This window comes from Macrotis lagotis, chromosome X, assembly GCF_037893015.1.
Source record: "Macrotis lagotis isolate mMagLag1 chromosome X, bilby.v1.9.chrom.fasta, whole genome shotgun sequence".
In the NCBI taxonomy this organism is placed as follows: domain Eukaryota; kingdom Metazoa; phylum Chordata; class Mammalia; order Peramelemorphia; family Peramelidae; genus Macrotis; species Macrotis lagotis.
Window position 1 is genome coordinate 268401929 of NC_133666.1, and position 20335 is coordinate 268422263.

At 37.7% G+C, this 20335-nt stretch overlaps 1 protein-coding gene across 2 annotated transcripts in view; it reads left to right on the forward strand.

Annotated features, from left to right (window-relative positions):
- SLC38A9 (solute carrier family 38 member 9) overlaps nt 1-20335 on the forward strand; it is a 98988-nt gene that overhangs the window by 60994 nt on the left and 17659 nt on the right. For both annotated transcript variants that reach the window (XM_074205880.1, XM_074205881.1), the window contains exon 12: nt 17658-17771. In XM_074205880.1, coding sequence (XP_074061981.1) covers nt 17658-17771 — 114 coding nt within the window. The remainder of the gene's footprint in view (nt 1-17657; nt 17772-20335) is intronic.

The following is a 20335-nucleotide window of genomic DNA, read 5'->3' on the forward strand; positions in this document are numbered from 1 at the left end:
CTTCCAGAATATTATATTCCAAGCCCTAAAAACCCTTAATGTCATTGCTGCAAAGTTCTGTGTGGTCCTGACTGCAGCTTCACGATATTTGAATTGTGCCTTTCTGGCTGCTTGCAAAATTTTCTCTTTGACTTCTGGAATTTGGCTGTAATATTCCTAGGGATTTTTATCTCTTTCCAGGGGAGTTCAGTGGATTCTCTCCATTTCTGTTTTGCCCTCTGCTTCTAGGATATCTGGGCAATTTTCCTGTAGGAATTCTTTCAAGATGAGGTCAAAGTCTTTTCCTGATCATGACTTGCAGGTATCCCAATAATTTTTAAATTATCTTTTCTGAATCTGTTTTCCAGATCAGTTATTTTTTCAGTGAGATGTTTCACATTTTCTTCTAATTTTTCATTCTTTTGGTTTTGAAGTATTGTGTCTTGACTTTTCGTAAAGTTAGCAGCTTCCTTAGCTCCATTCTAGATCTGAAGGATTTGCTTTCCTCAGAGAGCTTTCTTAACTCTTTTTCCATCTGGCCAACTCTGCTTTTTAAAGCATTTGTCTGCTTAATAACTTTTTGAATTGTTTTATTCATTTGACCTATGCTGTTTTTTAGCATGTTATTTTCTTCAGCATATTTTTGGATCTCCTTGACTAAGCTACTGACTTCTTTTTCATGTTTTTCCTGCATCTCTCTCATTTCTTTTCCCAATTTTTCTTCTATCTCCCTTACTTGATTTTCAAAATCTTTTTTGAGCTCTGTCATAGCCTGAGCCCAACTTCTATTTTTCTTGGAGTCTTTAGATGCAGGAGCTTGTATTTCCTCATCTTCAGATTGGGTATTTTGATCCTATTTGGGATCATAGACAAAGTATTTGTTAATGGTCAAATTCCTTTTTTTTCCCCTAATTACTCATTTCCCCAGCCTGTGCCTGGTTATGTATGGGGTGCTTTCTGAGCTTTTGAGTTTTATTGGGTTACCACCCACAAGGACCTCAGTGTGTGAGGCTCTGACTGCTCTCCTGGTCTGTCAATGACAACAAGCACACACACAGACACACACACACACAGCCCAGCCATGAGGCTGAGGGGGTGAGTCCCTGTTCTATTGGGGGGGGGCCTAGACTGCAATCAGCATCTGAATGTGGTCAGAACCCCCGAGGGCTGACCTCAGAAGTCTCCCTGAGCACTCAGGGTGCAGCTGCCTAGAGGCTTCTGCTTGCCAGCTGAGCTGAATGCCGTGGCCGCACTGAGTGCTGCGGCCATGCTCAGGGCCTGGGCTTCATGTGCATTTTGGCAGAAGTCTCCCTGTTAAATCTTCCAAGTTGTGCTTGGTTCTCCCTGGGATGCAGGTCAAGAAACTGCTTCTGCTGATGGGAACTAGCACTCTCAGGTGCCATGGGGGCTGCTCCTGGGAGGCTGGAGTTTCTTCACTCTGGCAGGACTGCCCCTCTAACCCTGTAAAACCAAGTTTTTCCATTATTTTCCAGGTAACCTTGGGCTGGAGAATTGCATCACTGGATCTTTCTGTGGGTTCTATCTCTCAAAAATTTAGTTAGAGTGATAATTTTAAGATTTTTGAAATATTTTGGAGAGAGCACCTAGGAGAGGCTCTTCCCCTGTTGCCATCTTGGCTCTGCCTCAGAAATCTTATCCTTAAGGAAGAAAAATAAAGTATAAGAGATAGCAAAATTACATAATAATATAATGGTTTGTTTGTTTTTTAATTTAAAGGTAATAGTCTTTGGTCTTTGTTTAAACTTCACAATTCTTTCTCTGGATACAGGTAGCCCAGAATTGTGCCTGATTGTTGCACTGATGGAATGAGCAAGTCCATCAAGGTTGGTCATCACCCCCATGTTGCTGTTAGGGTGTACAGTGTTCTTCTGGTTCTGCTCATCTCACTCAAATCAGTTCATGCAAATCCTTTCAGGCTTCCCTGAATTCCCATCCCTCCTGGTTTCTAATAGAACAATAGTGTTCCATCACATACATATACCACAGTTTGTTAAGCCAGTCCCCAATTGAAGGACATTCACTTAATTTCCAATTCTTTGCCACCACAAATAGGGCTGCTATGAATATTTTTGTACAAGTGATATTTTTACCCTTTTTCATAATCTCTTCAGGGTATGTACATTTTTGTTGTCCTTTGGGCGCAATTCCAAATTGTTCTCCAGAAAAGTTGGATGAGCTCGCAGCTCCACCAACAATGTATTAATTTCCTAGATTTCCCACATCCCTTCCAACATTCATCATTGACCTTTCTGGTCATATTGGCCAGTCTGAGAAGTGTGAGGTGCTTAAATTTGCATTTCTCCAGCCTACCTTTCATGCAGTAGTGTCCAACAAGTAAAATAATGCCTATATTTGATTATTCTACAAAACCATGATAAAACTTAAATTTTTGAATTAGATTTGCTTTGTTCTCTAGAACTAGACTGGATCGGTTTTTATCATGTAAGTGTGGGTGCCTTAGAGATTTATGGGAAGTTAACGTTGCTTCCTTTTTTAGATTTTTGAGAAGTATTTAAGAACTCTGTTTAAAATTATGCTTGTCGAGGGGCAGAGCCAGGATGGTGACAAGAAAGGATCGTGTCTTAGGCGCTCTCTCATAAAACTCATAAGCTAAGGACTCTAACTAAATTTTCGAGAGACAGAACCCACAGAGGGACCCAATGAGGCAGTTCTACTCAAGGTAACCTAGAAAAGAGCAGAAAGGCTCTGCTCCCCAGGGTAGGAGGGGGTGGCCCACCAGGGGGGTGGCCCACCAGAGCGGTGGCCAGCCAGAGTGTAAGAACTTCACCCTCCAGAGGCAGCCCCAGGGCACTGGGAGCTGCTGCTCACAGCAGCAGGGGAGTTTCCTGAGCTATGCCCCTGGGGAGCACCAGGCACAAATTGGGGGAACAGCAGGAGACCTCTGCCAGAGTGAGCACAGCACATGAAGTCTAGCCCTCAGGGCACACAGCCAGCAGCAGCTCAGATCCAGGAACAGAAGCAGGCAGAGCCAGTAAGCAGGAGCCCCCAGGGCATGAGCCCATTGAACCTAGGGAGGGGAGTGGAGAGAGAGAGACTGCCTAGCTCAGTCCCTGGAACAGGACTCTGGGGTTCTGACCACATTCAGATCCTGATCTCAGTCGAGCCCCTCCCCGCAATAGAACAGCAGGGCTGCCCCCACCTCAGCCCTGTGGCAGAGAGGGGCGCATATGGTCATTCCCAGACCAGGAGAGAGGACAGAGTCTCACACACTGAGACCCTTGTGGGAGTGTCCCAAAAAGCTCAGGAAACACCCCAAAACCAGGCTGGGAAAATGAGCAAGTAGAGAAAAAAGAGGAACACCATTGAGAAATATTTTACATATGAGCCCAAGAAGGATCAAACTACTCAGTCTGAAGATGAGGAAGCACAAGCTCCTGCATCTAAAGACTACAAGAAAAACAGAAATTGGGCTCAGGCTATGACAGAGCTCAAAAAGGACTTTGAAAATCAAATTAGGGAGTTAGAAGAAAAACTGGGAAAAGAAATGAGAGAGATGCAGGAAAAACATGAAAATGAAGTCAGCAGCCTAGTCAAGGAAATCCAAAAAAAATGTTGAAGAAAATAGCATGCTAAAAACCAACTTAGGTCAAATGGATAAAACAGTTCAAAAAGTTATTGAGGAGAAGAATGCTTTAAAAAGCAAAATTGGCCAGATGGAAAAAGAGATAAGAAAACTCTGAGGAGAACAAATCCTTCACACAAAGAATAGATTTCAGGGAGATTGATGAATTTACCAGAAATCAAGAATCAATACTTCAAAACCAAAAAAAAAATGAAAAATTAGAAGAAAATGTGAAATATCTCATTGAAAAAAACAACTGATGTGGAAAACAGACTTAGGAAAGATAATTTAAAAGTTATTGCAATACCTGAAAGTCATGATCAGGAAAAGAGCCTTGACATCATTTTCAAAGAATTACTACAGGAAAATTGCCCTGATATTCTAGAAGCAGAGGGCAAAATAGAAATGGAGAGAATCCACCAATCCCCCCGAGAAAGAGATCCCAAAAATCCAACCTCTAGCAATATTATAGCCAAATTCCAGAACTCCCAAGTCAAAGAGAAATATTACAAGCAGCCAGAAGGACACAGTTCAGATATCGTGGAGCTGCAGTCAGGATCACACAGGATTTAGCAGCAGCTACATTGTAAGCTCGTAGGGCTTGGAATATAATATACTGGAAGGCAAAAGAGCTTGGAATGCAGCCAAGAATCAACTACCCAGCAAAAATGAATGTCCTCTTCTAGGGGAAAAAGATGGACTTTCAAATGTTCCTGTTGGAATGGCCAGAGCTGAACAGAAGGTTTGATCTTCAGATACAGGACTCAGGTGAAGCATAGAGATTGGAGAAGGGGAAAATATGAAGGACTTAATGATGATGAACTGCATGTATTCCTGTATAGAAAAATGACACTGATAATACTCATAATAATAATACTTAATAGAGCAGGTAGAGGGAGCTTTTATAGTTGAAGCACAGGAGAAAGCTGAATTTGAAGATAAAATATGGTGTAAAAATGGAGTCAGTAGAAAAAAAGGGAAATGTAATGGGAGAAGGAAAAAGGAGAGGGGGGAATAGGCCAAGATATTTCATAAAATAAGATTTTTCTTTCTTACAATGAGCTATTGCAGTGATATGGAAGGGGGGAAGGCAAGGGGGGAATATGGGAATCTTTGCTCTCATCAGAGATGGCTAGGAGAGGAAACAGCATATATATACTCAATGGGGTATAGACATCTGGAGTAAGAAGAGGGGGAAGGGGGGGGATGTGAGTGATGGAGGAGAGGATGGACCATGGGGGGAGAGTGGTCAGATATAACACATTTTCTTTTTCACTTTTTGCAAGGGGCTGGGATTGGATGGCCTGTCCTGGACCATAGGGCCAGGTGGAAGCTGAGCCTAAGGGTGGTACTGGGGCTCGGGACCTCTTGGCCCCAGAGCCGGGGATCTGTCTCCTGTGCCACTCAGCTACCCTACAGCAGAGTCAGAGTGAAAGGAGAGAGAAAATATAGTACATGGTAGTGGAGAAATACCAAAAGAGGGAGTTGTGATCAGCAATGGCAACAGTGGAAAAATGTGGAAGTAACTTTTGCCATGGACTTATCATAAAGAATGTGATCCACCTGCGACAGAGTTGTTGGTGTTGGAACAAAGACTCAAGCACATTTTTTATTATTTTGGGGGGGGGGTGCAGGGTAGATGGGGCTGGGGAGCCTGCCTGGGGCCGCATAGCAGGGTGATCGTTGGGTGTCTGAGGCCAGATTTGGACCTGGGTGCTCCTGGCTCAAGGGCCAGTGCTCTGTCCGCCACCCAGCCACCCCTACTATTATTACTATTTTATTTTGGGTTGTTTTTTTTCTTTTTTCTTTTTCTTTTTTTTTCTTCTTTTTTTTTTTTTGGTTTTTACAGGGCAGTGGGGCTCAGGTGGCTTGCATGTCACGTGGCTGGGTGATTGTTGGGTTTACGAGGCTGGATATGGGCTCGGGTGCTCCTGGCTCCAGGGTTGGTGCTCCGTCCATTGAGCCACCTGGCCATACCTACAATTATTACTATTATTTTTTTATTTTAATTTTTTTCTCTCCCCTTTACTTTATCTCTCAAGCAAGTCTATATTTTATGGGGGGAGGGGTTATTTCATTTACTCTTAAACAAGAATATTGTATTAATGTAAAAAAACATTTCTACAAAATGAGAATAAATATTAAATAAAAAAATAAATAAAATTATACTTGTCAGGGACAATTAGGTGGTGCAGTGGATAGAGCACTGGCCTTGGAATCAGGAGGACCTGAGTTCAAATCAGGCCTCAGATACTTAACAATTCCCTAGCTGTGTGATCTTGGGCAAGTCACTTAATCCCATTGCCTTAAATTAAAAAAAATTTTTAAATTAAGCTTGTTAGAGCAATGCAAATAATAAAAAAGAGGTGAGCCTGGCCCTGATCTTTATTAGTTCCATTAACCTGTCTGTCTTCAGAGTAGTACACAAGAAATATCCATCAAGTTTCTAGGCTCTAGGACAGTTCCCAAGTAAATACTTGGGCCATTTGTACTTTGGGACTTCATACCAACTCATTTAGATAGTTACTTTGGCCATATTTTATGTCTTTAAAGTACATGGAATGAACAAAACTGAGTCCTGTAATGTGATATAAAGAAGAGTACTAGTTGTGGAATCATGTGGACCTGAGTTTGAATCTCAACTCTGCCATTTATTGTCTTTCTTTTCCCTTAGGGACCATGGGATTAAGTGACTTGTCCAAGATCACACAGCTAATAAGTATCAAGTATCTGAGGCTAGTTCTGAATTCGGGTACTCCTGACTCCAGGGCTAGGGCTCTATCCATCATGCCACCTATCTGCCCCTTCTGCTAGTTATTTTCTATATGACCTTATGTAAATCACTACTTGTCTTATCTGAAAATTTCAAGGGTATGAACAATAGTAAGTTATCTTCCAGCTCTAAGTTTATGATTGTATTATCCTAATTTAATGCCACTAAACTTCACAGCCAAGTAGGATGAGACCAAACATAGAAATCAGATATTTCTCAATTTTTTTTTTAAAAAGAGGAAGCTTCCAAAGTCCTTGAAAATAATAGATATTGGGGCAGCCAGGTGGTGCAGTGGATAGAGCACCAGCCCTGGAGTCAGGAGGACCTGAGTTCAAATTTGACCTCAGACACTTAATAATTGCCTAGCTGTGTGATCTTGGACAAGCCACTTAACCCTGTTACGTTGTAAAAAGAAAAAAGAAAATAATACATATTTCCAAAATAAAGTTTAAGCAGAAATTTACTCAAAGTGATTGTGGTAAAAACCAAGTCAAATTGCAAAGTATTGTTACCTCTAATCTTATCAGGAATCCAAACAACTCTTTTTTTTCTGTATTCAGCTTTGAAGAGAGAGTTAAAATGATGTGGAAACAAGATTTTATCAGAAACATAATAAAATTTCAGCTTCTAAAATATTCCACTATGGCCTATGTATATTTTATACAATGTTTTAAGTCTACAGTCCCTTAGAGTGATGTGTTATTCATGATGATGACCACTTTTAAGTACTAAATCCCTTCCATATCAGCCCTCCTCCCAAAAAAGATTCTATTATGATCAGTACAACTCACTGTTAAGAGCTGCTTATTGTATCCTAGGGTATGAAAATGATCATTTCATGTCTGTCATGGTCCCCCTCATCAATTTGAAATTTTCCATAAATTAAAATAAAAAGAACTTAGAAAACACTCTAAGATTTATACACAATACTTTTTCCACAACTGTCATCAAGTTGTATTAACTCTATTTTACAGATGAGAAAACCCATACTTGAAAAAAAAGGCTAATAAGTAACTTGCCCATGGTTCTAAAGTTCCTACATGGTAGAGTCTGGGTCATAAACAGGTATTCTGACCTCAACTCCAATGCTCTTTTCAATGTAGCACTTTGTGCAGAGACTAAAATGTCCCTGCTCTCAAAAAGATTATATTCTTTAGTCAACCAAAATACATAATACACAGATAAGTAAATACAAAATATGTTACTTTAAAACAATTTGTCAGCAAGTCAGAAAATACTAACAATGGGAAGATCCAGAAATTCCCCATAGAGGAAGTGATATTTAAGCTAAGAAGCTTGAAAAAAGCTAGGGATTTTTTTTACTTTTTTTTATCTGAGGTTAAATGACAAAAAAAACCCAGCTATTTCCATATACATTTCAGAGCACAAAAAGGGGGTTGTAAATTAAACTATAAATCTGTTTTTCATTCTGCTTTCATTTTTAGGTCTCTAATAAATTCCACATTACTTGCAAAATTGCTCTGCTGCTTCTGAACTTTCTTCTTTTCTGTGTATTTGTAAACACCTGTTCCTCTCCAATACTTTCTCTACCCCAGTCCCACCCCCTGCCAACTTCCAATTTAAAACAGAGAAAAGCCCTTGAACAAATCAGCACCGTCAACCAAAATGAATCCCCATAGAAGCCATATCCAAAAATATATGTCTTGTATTTTGGGTCCTTTGGAGATATAGTTGAGCATTGTTTTGCTCAGCATTCATTTCTTTAGAACTGTTTTTCTTTCCTTCAGAGTATGTTCCTCCTGGTTCTCTTTGTTTCACTCTCCATCAATTTATACATCTCAGGATTACTGAAATCATATAAGTCATAGCTTCTGGCATAATAATGTATCAAAAGTTGTTAAGTCATTTTCCCATTGATAGACACCCCCTTATATTCCAATTCTTTTCCTTTTTAACATCACCTTTTGGATCAGGAAATTTATTTTGCTTGCATTGCTTCCCTCTGAAGTGTTATTTTCCTTCCTGTCCTCCAAATCCTGCTCCGTTTGATGTATTTCTTTACCAAACTGTTATGTTCATCTCTCCTTTGTCCAGTTCAGAAAAAAAATGTTTATTTGATGTCTATCCCCCCTGCCTTTATAAATGCTTTTCTCACACATTCCAGTTGTGAGCTATAACAAGCCCTACCTTCCTGCCCCCCCCTCCTCTTTGTTCTTTTTTCTTCTCAAATCACTGAAATAAAATCACTCTACCTCAGGATTTTTCTCTTATTACCCTCTAAATATCTTTTATAGTCATTAAGATTCTTAAGGTCACATCTTTCTTCTCGACCTCATTAGGATGTTAATATTATATCATCCTATAGTTCTTCCATTAGCTCAAATAAATTTACCTTCCTAGGTTCTATCAACTTTTGTGTTTATATTTCAGAATTCTTACTCAGTTTTTTTAAATCATCAGAAATGCTTGAAATTCCTCTATTTTATTAAAAATCCATTTTTTTCCCTTGTAGGATTATATTCTTTGCAGGGCAGGGCATTCTTACTTGTAAACATTTATTGGAATGTTGTATTCTAATATTTCTCATTTAGAATAGAAGTTGCCAAGTATTGTGTGATCCTTCCTCTGGCTCCTTGTCACTTGAAATACTTCTTTATGGATGCTTGCAGTATTTTTTTTTAATAAGGAATCTTAGTTTTAGCTTTAATATTCCTGAGATTGAGTTTTCCTTAATGATGTCCTGAAATATAGTATCCAGGGTTTTTTGGAAGCATGGTCTTCAGAAAAACCACCAATTCTTAAATTTCCTCTCCTTGACTTTTTTCCCAAAGATCAGTTGTTCTCATTTCAGATACCTATGGCATTTGTTCTAATATCACTTGCTCTTTCATGGAATCACTGATTTGTATCTGATGTATCTTGTTTTCCAGGAGTTGCTTATTTAGGTAAGATTTATCTTTTTTGTCTTCCAATTTATTTACTCACCTTCTAGTGCTTTCTTCCAGAACTTATTCCATATTATATCTCTCGCTTCATTTCTGCTATGTATTCATGTATTCTGCAAGGAAAGTTAATATTTTTAACTGCTTATAGTGATTTATTTATGTTCTCTTTTTTTTTTTTAGGTTTGTTTGCTTTTTTTTTTTGTAAGGCAAATGGAGTTAAGTGGCTTGCCCCAGGCCACACAGCTAGGTAATTATTAAGTGTCTGAGGCTGGATTTGAACTCAGGTACTCCTGACTCCAGGGCCAGTGCTCTATTCACTGTGCCACCTAGCTGCCCCTGCATTTTCTTTTGAGACTTCATTTCTCCATGTCCCTGGATCTAAGTTCTTTATATTGGTTGGTGTCTTCTTTGGCTGAATTATCTTTGGAGCCTTAGTTTTTGATTTGGAACTTTGTGACAATGTCAGGTCTATCCAAAGTGCCTTCTGCAACTTTTCTTTCTTGACCTAGATAACTTGGGTTTCCATGTTGCCCATTATTTCCCATGATTGAATCTATCTGGATCTTTGAGGCTCAGACCACTAGCTTTTGGGGCCCTCAGTTGTGTTCTAGGACACTGTACTAAGGCCCTGGGGTGTCCCAGTCTTTGTGCTAATATGCCTACATGAGTTTTCACCTCTTCTGAATCCTTCAAAAACCCTGCTATTGGTGTCAGCTCCCCCTGTGACTTTATTAAGGAAACCTTCTACTTTAACTCCTTCTAGATATGAACTTTTTCAGGCTACATTTTCCTCTTAATGGTTTCTGATCCCCCCAGGAGTCTGCCGGCTTAACTTCCCACAATGGAACTGACATTGCTGGTGGTTTCCTTTTCTGTTGCCTGTGGACTTCTCTATGACTTTTAATACAGTTCAGGGATAGAAAAAGTCATTAACTTGATGAAATAAGTAACTGGGGGAAATTTTTCAGAAATTAAATACTAAGAGATTTAAGACCATTTATGGAAAGAGCAAGGAGGTAGAGCATGTGGGGGCAGGAAGGTACACTCAGTTCAAGGAATCGGAGGCATATTGGCTCTACATGCTTTAGGAATGACATCAGTTAACTGGAGAGCAACCAGAGAAGGGCAACCAGGATGGTGAAGGGCCCAAAGCTCAAGCCATATGACAACTGATCTGGCAGTGTTCTGCCTGGAAGAGAAAGCTCAGGTTTAGGTGGGTATGAGAAGGTAGATTTAGGTTTCATGGGAGAAAAACTTAAATGAGTAGAATTATCCATAAGCAAAATGAATTGCTAGAACTGCAGTTGTCATATTGGAAGCTGAGAGGAAGAGGGCTATGGGAAAAGAAGTGAAGTTTAGCCCAAAGATATATTGACTCTTTGATTTATTCTGTGAAATAAATAAATCTTGGGTCATCCCAACCACAGGGTTGGAAAAATTAGTTCACAAGTTAACAGTGTCTAAAGAAGCACCTTTGTCATTTGACTGTTGTAGAAGTGATTGACTCTTAACAAATTGATCTTTTCTTTCTCTCTAAACTTTGAAAAACTTGTGATTGCATTAAATTCTGTGATAAAATCCAAGTGTTTGCACACAGAACTAATTGTTGACAGTACTTTTGTCACTAAGAAACAAATCTCGAAACCTCTTTTGGTAAATTGTATTCCTTAACAAAATTCAAACCACAGCATAGAATTAGCAATAAATTTTGGGTTGAAAAGAGGTAATTAAATCCATGGGAACTGATGAGATCACCAAATTTGATGGGATGGAAGGAAAGAATGATCATTGATTGAGCCTTGGAGTTAGTGGACACTAGCCAGATAAAGTTCCAGCCCAGTAAAGGAGACTAAAAAGGAGCAGTATAGAGGAGGCAGTCTATTGGAGGAGACAGAATGGAATAGGCTCATTTTTGAATGGCAAGAGGGACCACTTCTCCACATGAGATAGGTAAAGGAGAGAATGTGTAATGGAAGAGGAGATAAAGGAATTCTCAACAAATGGCCTCAGTTTCTTAAGGCAGTCAAATATTATAATGGCTGTCTTTGCTGCCATAATCATATGATGCCAAAGTCAGAAGTTAAGGGGATGCACACAGAGTGAAACAAGAACAAGGTGGCACTCACTGCCTTGTCAAGGTAATGATGATTTACCTCACACAAATATCCACCCTATACAACCTCCCTTTATAATGATCCAGTTCCAGTCACACTCACCTCTCCTACAAGTTGAAAGTTACACTTATTGAGCATTTTCTATCTTGTATGAAACAAACTCTGTTATCAAAAATACTTCTCTAACCATAGTATTTCCCTGATCTTGATCCATGCAACTTTAAATTTTCTTGTAGAGTTAGTTCACCTTCTACTTAGTTTTGACAGAAGAATAGGATTCTTGAAATTCAGAGAAGTCTAGCTTGTGGTGGAACCAAGATAGGGTAATAGAAGCAATATAGCCGAGCTCCCCTCCACATAACTCCTCCAAACAAATCTAAAAAAAATCACAGTGAGTCATTTGTCCAGCCCAGCTTGACATAGGGTGACAGGAAATTCTGCAGACACTGGGGAAGGTACAACTAGAAACACACTGCTGCATCTGGACCACTTTAGTGCCCAAGGAGGGACTGAACACCAGGGTAAAAGTACTTATACTTGGGTATCACCAGACTAAAACTAAGAAACCACAATGGGAACCTGGTCCAGCTGGTAGCTTTATGGCCTACTCTCCAGTTCTGGGTCACAGATCTAGAACAGACAGAGAAAGGATGTTGGACCCAAGGGTTGGTGTTCTGCCTTGGGGTGGAGGTTGAAGGGTTGGAGGCAAGGAATATATGAAGAAAGAAAAACTTTCAGAAGCAAGAGGCAGTTGTGTAGCTTAGACTCCCAGAGCAGAACTGGGTCTCAGTTCCAACTTCTAGCCTAGTGGGAGAATAATCAGGGCAGGATTGTCAGACCAAAAGAGAACATACAATTCTTTCACTCAGAAGCAGCAGAATTTTCCAGCTTATAGGGACTAAATCCAGTAGCAATCTACTGTTACTCTGACTGAAATTCAGGTAAAAAACTCGCCAACTCAGATCAGGTCCCCAACCTGTTCCTGAGATCCTGAACTATCATAACAGTCAATATCCCAAGAAAGGAACAAGTTCAGCTTTCCCTCCAGAAGTGCAATATACTCCAATCTAAACATTAAATCCAAAAATCAGGAAAGTAGGTTGGAAGAATGAGCAAACAAAAAACACAGTAAAGAGCAAAGGAGATAGATAGATAGTGGATGGATAGATGATAGGTATCTCTCTATACATATACATATACATATACATATACATATACATATACATATACATATACATATACATATACAGATATATATATATATATATATATATACACACACACACACACATACACTCACATTTTTTGAGTTTTATTGGGCAAGTTTGTGTGTGTGTGTGTGTGTGTGTGTATGGAGAGAGTGTGCACTGTAAGCATATCCTTGGCTTTATTTGCACTTCATTAGTTCCTTGTCTGCCAATGTTTCTCTGAATTCTTCATATTTATAAATTTCAATGAAGTAACATTATTTTTAAAATAAATTTAAAAAATTTACTCATGGCCAAGAATAACTAAGCGAAATTTGAATATAATGCTGTGGAATAGGGGGTGGGGTTTGAATCCTTGGTGAAATAGAGGACTGCAAGCATTCCTGATTTAAAAAAAACAAAATAATAAAGAAACCTTGAAGTTCAAACAGGAGTGGAGAGAAACATAAAAATTTAAATGTAAATGACAAAAGATAAACTACATTCAACTATGGGGAGATGACACTTGTCCCTTTTGATAGCATCTGGGCTCATTGAGAAATTAGATAATGGTCTGATTTTGTTGTCTTGATGATAGTTTAAAAAAAGATAGGGGGAAAAAGAAATATAGAGGAAGGGGAGAAGGAAAAAAAGGTTTGGAAACATTACCTCACTTCATCTGGGTGTACAAGTAGACATCTATATAAACAGGGAGGAGTAGTTGACACAAACCTCACTCTCTAAACTGGTCAAAGAAGAGAAGAATACACCTTGTTGAGAGTGGAAACATTTCACTCAATAGGGAAAGAGGGGGGAAAAGGAAGGAATGAAAGGAGAATCAGGGAGAGAAGGTTAAACAAGTTAAGGATGTTCAAAAATATTTATAGCCCCTGTCACAGTTGAAATTAAAGTACACTGAGGAACAAGGTTCCAAACAGATCAGTCAGATTGGTGGTAAGCAATAAATTAGGTCAATGACCAAAGATTCTGAGGGTTGACAAGAACTTGTATAAATAATAAGAGCAAAATCAATCAGGGTATCTTCTGATTGGCCTGACATTACATCATAATATTCTCAATTGGTAGAAATTTTAATGCGGAGGTAAGGTCAGAGTCACCACCTTATTACTTCCCCAGAGAGAATTAGGAAAATGTCTCAGGTGATAGGATTGTGTGAAGTCTGCAGTACTTTAATTGAATTTGAGTTAAATGAGTGGTGGTGGAGGTTACAAAGACAATACAAGGGTGGAGATTAATTTCATAATAGAATTGAGTCCAGAATGGGGGTGAAGTGGGAGAGTATTAAACCCATACCAAATTGATTAACTCTTAAAAGTAGATTTTAAATTGATTTTCACTTTTACACCCCTTATGAGGTGAAAAAAGAATGGGAATTTGTGGAGGTTGAATTAGGGAATGGTAGAATAAAGTTATGCTATATAGTTTTGATAGAATATATTTTGCTGTAAGAAATGATAAAGGGGATGGTTCCAAAGAAATTTGTCAAGATTTCTTTGGAATGATGGAGTATAGTGAACAGAACTAGGAAAATAGTTTGTACAGTGACATCAAAATGGAAGAGACAAACAGCTCTGAAAGAATTAGAAACACAAATCAGCATAATAATCAACCATGATTTCAAAGGACTAATAATAAAACATACCACTTGACAGAGAAGTGAAAGACTCATGGTGCAGAATGAGAGTTTGGGCTTTATTTTTTGTTTTTAATATAGGCAATATGGAAATATGCTTTGCTTGATTTTATATATATTTGTAACTGGTGTTATATCTTTCTGGAGAGTAGGGGATAGGAGGGAGAGAAATTAGATTTTTGCTGACTGAAAATTAATTAATTTTTAAAAGAATGTTCACTGTAAAAAAATTTATGAATATGAAGAATTCAGGAAAATGTGGGTAGACATAGAAATTGGTGTAGAATGAATAAAGCAAAGCCTGTATGTGTGTGTATACATATTATACAACAATGTAAATGGAAAGAATGAAAGAAAGAGGGGAAAGGGGAGGAAGAGAAAGGAGAATTAGAGAAAGGTTAGGTTGAAGGAGAATTTAAGTTAGTCCTAAACCAAACAAACTTTAAGGATGTCCAAAAATATTTTTGACCTGCCAAATAATGGGAATCTGAGGGAATACCCACAAATTGAAGAAATGATTAACAAGTATAAATATAAGTATGTATATGTAATAGATTACTCTTACATGAAGAAGGAAAAGGTTTCAGAGAAAACTATGAAGTCTTGAATGAACTGATACGGATGAACAGAATCAAGAGAATAATTTATACAATGACAACAGTTTGATAAAGACAAACAAATTTGGGGGAAATTGGAAATTCTTAGCATTGTAATGACTAAGCATAAATCCAGAGGACTAATGAGGAAACCTGCTATCTACCTCCTGATAGAAAAGTAAAGGATTCAGAATGCAGAAAATATTTTTTAGACATGGTCAATATGAAAATTTTTTTTACTGTATTGGTACTGGGTTTTGCTTTTCTTTCATTCTCAGTTGGAGAGAAGGGAGTGTGAGAAAACATTTTTACTGATTGAAACAAAAGATTCCTTTTTCTTTAAAAGGAGTTCAGCTTGGATCATACCATTTCCCCTTAAGAGTAATCCCCTACTCACCTGCCCTGGAGTCAGAAGTACCTGGGTTCAAATCCGGTCTCAGAGACTTAATAATTACCTAGCTGTGTGGCCTTGGGCAAGCCGCTTAACCCCATTTGTCTTGCAAAAAAAACCTAAAAAAAATCCTTCAAAAAAAATAGAGTAATCCCCTACTTCTAGGTCTTGTTTATTGTCCCCAGTCATCAACAGCTGCATCTCTCATTCTGCTATGAAGCAAAAGCAAAAATCCCATCAAGCTACAGTTCTTTTGAACTTTGCATTTAGTCAGTTTGGAGCCAGATGAAGCCAAGGAGCCTTCAAGACCCCTGATAACACAATGAGCCCTTGAAGTTTGTTCACTGAATAGATTGAAGACCTGCTGGTGTTTCTGATGCAATAGAACCTATCCACTGTCCTACAGTCTTGGGGAGTCCTCCCCAGAACTCCTCATAGCCCCAGCCAAAGGGGCTTTTATAAAAGCCCTTCATCTGGAACAGGCTGCCTGGAGGGCCACTCCTGCTTCACTGGAAGTAACCACCTCTTGGAAGTCGAAGGGTTTTCTTCAAGTAGCTCACAGAAACACTTGATATCTTATAGTGGTTTTATATTTCAAGCTACTGGATCCACCAACTCAGACAAGGCAAGGGTATCATAGAAATTTAGGTCTCCTTCTTTAGGACTCTGAGCCAAGTTTTGTTTTAGACTTTGCATTTTGTTGATTTTGGGAAGTTTTGGCTATATCTACAGTGAATCTACCTAGGGTAAGCTGCTTATCCAGTGCAGCTGTGATAGACTGGCTGTGTTGGTCCTTCCAAAGCATTCCCCTGTGATTCCACTAGTAACAGTGTTGACTTGGGAGAGCCAGTGTAGCTTGAGGCTCACTCCTCCCAGAAGCAGAAGTATGGGTAGACTAGCCTGCCTTTCTCCACACAGAAGAATGTTATGATTGAGCCCCTCAAAGTCTGCCAGTTCCTCCAGTCATTGCCACAACCCATATTTTCCTAACACTTCTGTAGTCACTACCAGATGTATTGAAAGACTCAGCTTTACAAAGACTTGGTCCTCATTTTGTGAGAGGAAGTGTCCCTATGACCCGAATGTTTCCTACAGGGGTTGAAAGTGTCTGGGTGCCCATATGATCTGACACCCTCAGGTCTGGGAGCGCAGCCACTCCCTCCTCTATCAAAGCACCATTGGTGCTTTGTATAATCTGATCTTGGTATGAGAATGTTCCTTGTATTGCCATCTCTCTCTGCCATGTCTCCCTCCCCCTCATCAATGTCCTCAAAGTCTTCCCAACCCTACAGATTTCAGGACAGATTTCTTGTTGCATTGTCAACTAGGGCTGTATGAAGTAGATTGAAGGAAAGGAAATTAAAGTGATAATATACATATTGGTACTTTAATCTGATTTAGTTTTCAAAGTTATTTATGTTTAGAGAGAATGGGATCGTTGCCATAATTTAGTTGTGCTGAAGTGTTTGGCTGTAATTTTTAGTGCTGATAGATTGCAGATTCTTCCAAAGTAGAGACTCTGCAGTTTGGCTCTAACAGATGGCTGTATTAAACATCTTGAAGCTTTTTACTTGCATGGGGCCAAGAGGGTGAAGGCAGCAACAGATGGAAGCAATCCCCTTTATTTAATGTTCTGTATATATTTACTGAATCCAACAATAACATTGCACATCTGTTTGAACAGCTGTCTCTTGATTTCATTTTGTTTGTTGTTTAGGTTTAATAAACATGTCTTTAATACTTACTGTCTAATATTTTGGCTAATCTCCCTTCTTTATTAACTATAACATATCCCAGTCCTTTGGGACGGCTTTGAGGATTTATAGAATGAGTTAATTTACTTGTGTAATTATTGATTCAGTTTATTCTTAATGTAGTCTCCATTGGTTTTCTTATTTATTGAAAAAATAATTCAGAGCTTCTATAGAATTCAACATTAATTTCCTAAGTGAATAAAAAAAGTTACTTTAGTATGTCATTAAGTGTTAAGCATTTTACTGAATATGTGAATTACATACTCAAAAACAAAGATAGCCTCTGACCTCAAAGAGTTTATATTGTAGTGGATGAGAATACATACATTAGGGGAATAGTGGTCAGGAAGAGAGACATTTCCTCATAGTTTTCTCATTAGAGAAATCTTAGAATTTTAGGACTGAAAAATGAACATATGTGTATATATAGGGCAATAGTAGAGAATTTTAATTTTGTTGATGTTCTTTCAAGGTAAAGTAATGCACCAACATATGCACGATCACTTTAATTTACTCTTAATGTCATCTGTTTTATGTACCTATAATTGATTGTGCATTTGTTAACTTGAGTGTGGATTGTTAAAAGAAGAAAAATGAGGGAGACTCATTTTGTATTTATTTATAATGTTATTTTTATCTATTCAAAGTAACTTTAGCCTTATTTTAATAGTATAAATTTACATGATCTTGTGTTTGCAGGTAAGAGATCTGTCCATTGCTTATTTGCTGGTGATGTTAACATATCTTTACGTCGGTATCCTAGTTTTTGCTTCATTTCCCTCTCCACCATTATCCAAAGAATGCATTGAACAGGTAAGGAATTTGCCCAATATATGTTGTGGGATGTTTCTTTTCCAAAAGATCTACACAAATTCTGCAACACTTACAGAGAAAATAAATTTCACCCCCTTGTCTACTCTTTCCTAAAGAATAAACCTAGTAGCCATCAGTATGACTATTGAAGGTAGGGAGTGGTGTAGACTGAAAATATTTATTTAATTCTTACTATGTGCAGATGATTGGACTAAACAATAAGGGAGATAGAAAGATTAAATGATAGTAAGTCTTCCCCTCATGGAAGTCACAACTTCCTAAATAAGAACACATGCACAAATAATTATAATACAGAATAATACATGGATATTTCATGAGAGGTATAAAACTGAGTACTTTGTGATAGCCCAGCAAAGAAAAAGATGTTACCAACCAAGGAATTCAGAGCAGGCTTCATGAAGATGGCATTTGCCTTTTCCCTTAATATGAGGGTAAGATTTTATTAAATGCAAATGAGGGGGTGGGATATTCAAGAAGGAAAAAAAATAGTTTGAGTCTAAAGCATGACCAGAGGGGATCTTCTGTCTCCTCCCTCTCTCCTGCCCCCCACCACCACCATGGAGGGTAAGAGAGGGTGGGAGAAGAAATCACTCTCAGACTTAGAAATGTCTGACTATTAATATACATCAATAAGCTGAAAAAAATGAATATTTGTAGATGTCCTACCTGTCTCCAAACTGGGCCTTCAACCACCACCATCATTCATGTTTGTTCTTGTGGGATCATATTAAAACTTTTTTTTTAGTTCAAATGAGAATTTTATGTATATCTACATTGATATATAGATTTATGAAATTCCATATGTGTGTACATATATATAAATACATATGTAAAATTCTCACTTGAACTAAAAATACTTTTATTATTTTTTGAACTGCAGCAAAAGAAATAGCACCAATTCTCCCCTTTGCTTTTTGTATACCTATATTATGCCAGGTACAGGAGCAAAATAATGAAGAAATACTTTAGGCTCAAATAGACTAGTCTTGTGGAAGAGCAAGGAAATGCTCTTCCAGAATGACTAATTGAAACTGGGGGAAAAAAAAGATTAAAATAATAATTATTCTGAAGGGTTAAAGCTTCAACCTCCATTTACTAAATTGCCTGGCATATTCCAGAACGTCCTTGGATTGCACTTCTGAAAAAAATCCCTTTACACAAACTTCATAGTCTATAAAAACAAAGGTGCCCAAGTTTTTTTATTGATTTTTTTTTTCTGTTATAAAACCAGCTTCCTATTCACTAAGAGAGGGTCCTTCAGAAAATTCACTGGGACTTTGAAAGAACCTGTTAAAAACATCAGCTGATGAAAATTTAACAATACCAAAGAAAAGATGAAAGTCATTTGAATAAGGTATAACAGTATAGTTTTCTACAAACTGAAAAATGTATTATTTAAATACAGTATAGACAGTATTTCTTATTTGATTTATATTCTACATCAGGACTATCCAATCTTATTTTTTTTAAGTTTTTATTGAAACAATAGACAATATATCTTGATTTGCCATTTTAGTGAGAGCTCTGCTTTGTTTACTAAAGCATTTAGTAAACACTCAGGGGACTGCATAAAATCCAGTTGTATTGAATTTTGGACAGCCCTGTTCTACATATTCAGGCTCTTCTTCATGAAATGCTTTCAAATTATGCTGATATCATTTCCTATTCCCGAAATCTGCCAAAATATTTGCCAAACCCAAAATAAACCAGAGCATGCCCATTTGAATACCCAAGACAGTCCATAAAAGAATGCTGTCTCCTAGACAAATGTCATTAATATGTAATTCTTCTCATTCATAATCAATCAGAACTCAGATAAAAAAAGATCTCATCTTTCATCATTACAAATGCATCAAGCTCTAGATAATCCCCATATTTTAAATTACTTAGATATATTTTCCAAAATTAAAATGCAAGAAACTTAAAAACATAAGCAATAATATAAAGTAACCTCATTAACTTAATATATAAAAGAGAAAAACAAAGCAAATTGATAAATACATTAATCCAGTTAATTGTATTTCAAATCACATGTGTGAAAAAAACATTACATATATCTGGGTTCTACATTCAGTGTTTTATGCTCATTGCATTTCAGTTATCATTATAGAATAGTTATCACTTTTAATCTTAGCTTCAAGATGTGACATTAGCAATAACTATCAAGAACACAATTACCCCGAATTTATCAGACTCGGTAAAAATCTTTTTTTTAAATTTTTAAAAATTTAAAAAATTGCTCAATTCTGAATATTGCTACATAATTACAGATACGTTTCCAAATCCATCAGAATACTAGTATATATGAAATTGTTTGGAAATCATGAGAAATCTCAAAACTAGCCAACCCTCTGAGGGAGGAAACTTGTATTTCTCCAAGGGTAATTCTCAACTCCACGGCATAATAACCTTAGCTATTCCAACTATTCTCTTCTTTTTTTTCAATGAAGCCTAAAAAAAAACTTCCTTAAATATTCATTTCCACCTAGAACCAACCGGGTCTTATTGTTTTTCTGCCTTTTTTTTAAGTTGGCCAAAATTCC